Below are 2,739 nucleotides of genomic sequence, written 5' to 3'. Positions count from 1 at the left end.
TCAGGGCCGTACATCGTTTAATTGAATTGCGAATGTAGGCAAACATGTTCACGGAGCTCGAGAACACTGGCAGCTGGCCGTTCCGATCCACCAACTCGGCACTCATCACCTCGTTGATCATCTGCTCCATGTTCTTACGCTCCAGTGCTACATACGCCGTCATGAACGGGTCGAATGAACGAGATATCATTCCCCGAATAGTCGGCAAGCCCTGGTTATTGTCGTCCGTGAGCTCGCCGTTCTTCTCCATCTCTTCTTCTAGCGCCTTACGCTCCGCCTCACGCTTCTTACGACGATGTTTTCTCTTGATTCCTTCAGCGGAATGTGGGTCAATGGCATCGCCGTTCTCGTCCAGTTCCACTTCCTGAAGCTCTTCTCCATCGGCCATCCCTTCGAAGCGCTGTGCTGCGTCACGTTCAAACATGAGCGTTCGTTGTAGAGACTTCAGCAGCAAAGTCACGTCCATCTCGTCCGGAGTGTGCGCTCCTATTTGTGCAAGTAAATGGGTCCGCGTTCGTTCACAGAACTGAATGCACATCCGTCGAGCCATTCGCCAATGCTTTGGAAAAATAGCGTTCAAGCGATCGTCGATGGCAGCAAGGAGATTGTAGAACCACGTGTATCTCGTTTCAGCCTGGTGCAACCCAGCGCACTCTCCCCCGTCCCCGTAAAGTCTCTCGTAGGACATCAACTGTTCGTCACAAAATAAATGGATCAGTTTCTCTCTGGTTGCTTTGCCCAAGGCATCGACAACTGCACACGCAGCCGAGAGGTTGGCAAAGACAGCTTGTCGTTCTTCTTCGGATGGAAAATTGTCCTCCAACGACTCCATTGGGCCAATAGACCGAAAGTCGGCAAAGATCTGTCCGCCAAGTTCTTCCTGCAATGTGCGCACAGGTGAAGAGTTAGTTGACAGCTTTAAGCGAAGATGCGGCCTCGCGATAATTACGTTGCGAGGACATAAACTCTAGCTGATCAACGGCATTAACCAGCATGTGCAACCGCTTTAGCGCCGTGAGCGTGGTCTGCAGATGACGCTTAGCATAGTCGAGCTGCTTGATGTCGCGACAGATCTCCTGCACCATGACCTCGGACTGCTCTGCCTTCCCTCGGATATCGTGGATCTTGTGGAAAAGCTGCTGACTCGCCGTTTTCGCTTCCTTCAGATCCAGAAGCGCCTGATGCGCCGCTAAACTCTGGTCTTGTGACGCCTGAGACAGCGAGTCGTCGAGCTCCTTCATACGCCCGCGGAGACGGCTCACAAAGTCACCAATGTCCCCCAGACTCTGCTCGTCCGGAAAGTTTCGGTTGATGAACTCGCGCGCATCGAACTCAGGTCGGTCCAGCAGGTCCTCCGAGGGCAAAACCTGTACATGAGACGTTGGTGAGACCTGGCAGTCAACTTGATACAGGACTGCAACACGAGGAAGATACTTTGGCTAGCGTGTCCTCCACGTTCTGAGGGAGTTTTAATGCACGTCCATCGCCGTCGCTGTACTCGCTGGCCCTGGGCCACGACGCAGTAATCGATCCATTTTCGACTCTTTTGAAGCTCGAGGATAACATATGATGGGATATTAGGACTTTCGAAATATTGCTTACCAAGATTTATATAATATTCGTAAGAAAGAAAGTAGAGAGTAGAGCACCCCGTCAAAATTGATTTCTTACACTCTGGCTTCAGTTTGTGATACCGGAAGCTTGGTGGTACAGTACTGCACCCCGTTTTCGCGTGGTGGACCATATAGGATTTGCCAATAAATCAGATTTTAGCTAACAGACTTTTGCTCATTTGGATTCGGTATCATAACATCCGAAAGGTCCAATGGCGCGAAAACGGGGTGCAGTACTGTACTGGCATCAGGACTGTCTGAACTGCTGTTTATTTAGTTCGCAGACTTAATTCTGCGCGGGGAAGCTTTCAGCTGATAATCTTCTTTTCTCAGATTCCGTCCTCGACCCCACACTCTTGGTAGGAACAAACCAAGAAGCTTCGTTTCGGTATGCATACGTCAACCTGAGAACAAGGGTGGTCTTTTTCCTTCCCCTCAGACCCATTTCGAGCGAAACCTTTGCTCAATTTTCAAGAAAGAGAAGAGAAAAATGAGCGCATACTGCGACGGGGATTCGTATTGTTCTTCCAGCGCAATATACGACGTGGTCCGGCCAACATCAACAGTTGCAGCAAGTATGACGACTTCAAAAACCGCCGATGAAATCCGCGGCGTCATGGATGCGCTGAAGCTTGAAGTGATTGCGACTTACTTCGATCAAGATGACGACGAACTTGATCCGTACGTCGTTTGTGAGGGAGTCTCTATTGCTGCTTTCAATGAGTATGTTGGAGACGGCGAAGGGCTGCGGATTCCACTTCGATTTCTCGCCCTCAACGATGGGCGTATCGTGATTGTCGAACTTCCAACGAAAGTGCATGAAAGCACAGCGATCGAGTTTTTGTCCGAGTTCCTGGCTGCGACGGGAAATCGACGCGAGGTTGGAAAATGTGGCTCGATGACAGCGAGAATAGCTGGCAACCCGAACAAGGAGGCCGATACGAGTTTTGGCCCAAAGAGAACTACGCTCAACCGAACACCGGCACCGGCACCCCGCACCGCTACCGATTGGGTGACACTGGCTGTGGAGATTGGAAGATCTCAGACGTGGGCGAGTCTGGAAGCAGCTGCTCAATGGTGGTGCAATTACAGTGAATCCAGTATATTCTCCTGCTGAAAATCAGTC

The 2,739-nt window shown here is 50.8% G+C and overlaps 1 protein-coding gene across 1 annotated transcript; it reads right to left on the bottom strand.

Moving 5' to 3' along the window:
* Nucleotides 1–905: 905 nt before the first annotated feature.
* On the bottom strand, nt 906–1,535 carry PITG_18897 (uncharacterized protein; the record flags this gene model as incomplete). Its single annotated transcript, XM_002997129.1, has 2 exons — nt 906–1,367; nt 1,479–1,535. 2 exons carry the CDS (start codon nt 1,533–1,535, stop codon nt 906–908), a joined length of 519 nt encoding a protein of 172 aa, XP_002997175.1.
* Between the last annotated feature and the right edge of the window lie 1,204 nt (nt 1,536–2,739).

This window comes from Phytophthora infestans, genomic scaffold, assembly GCF_000142945.1.
Source record: "Phytophthora infestans T30-4 supercont1.86 genomic scaffold, whole genome shotgun sequence".
NCBI lineage: Eukaryota > Oomycota > Peronosporomycetes > Peronosporales > Peronosporaceae > Phytophthora > Phytophthora infestans.
Note: the sequence above shows the minus strand (reverse complement) of the source record. Positions and strands in the feature narration are given on the sequence as shown.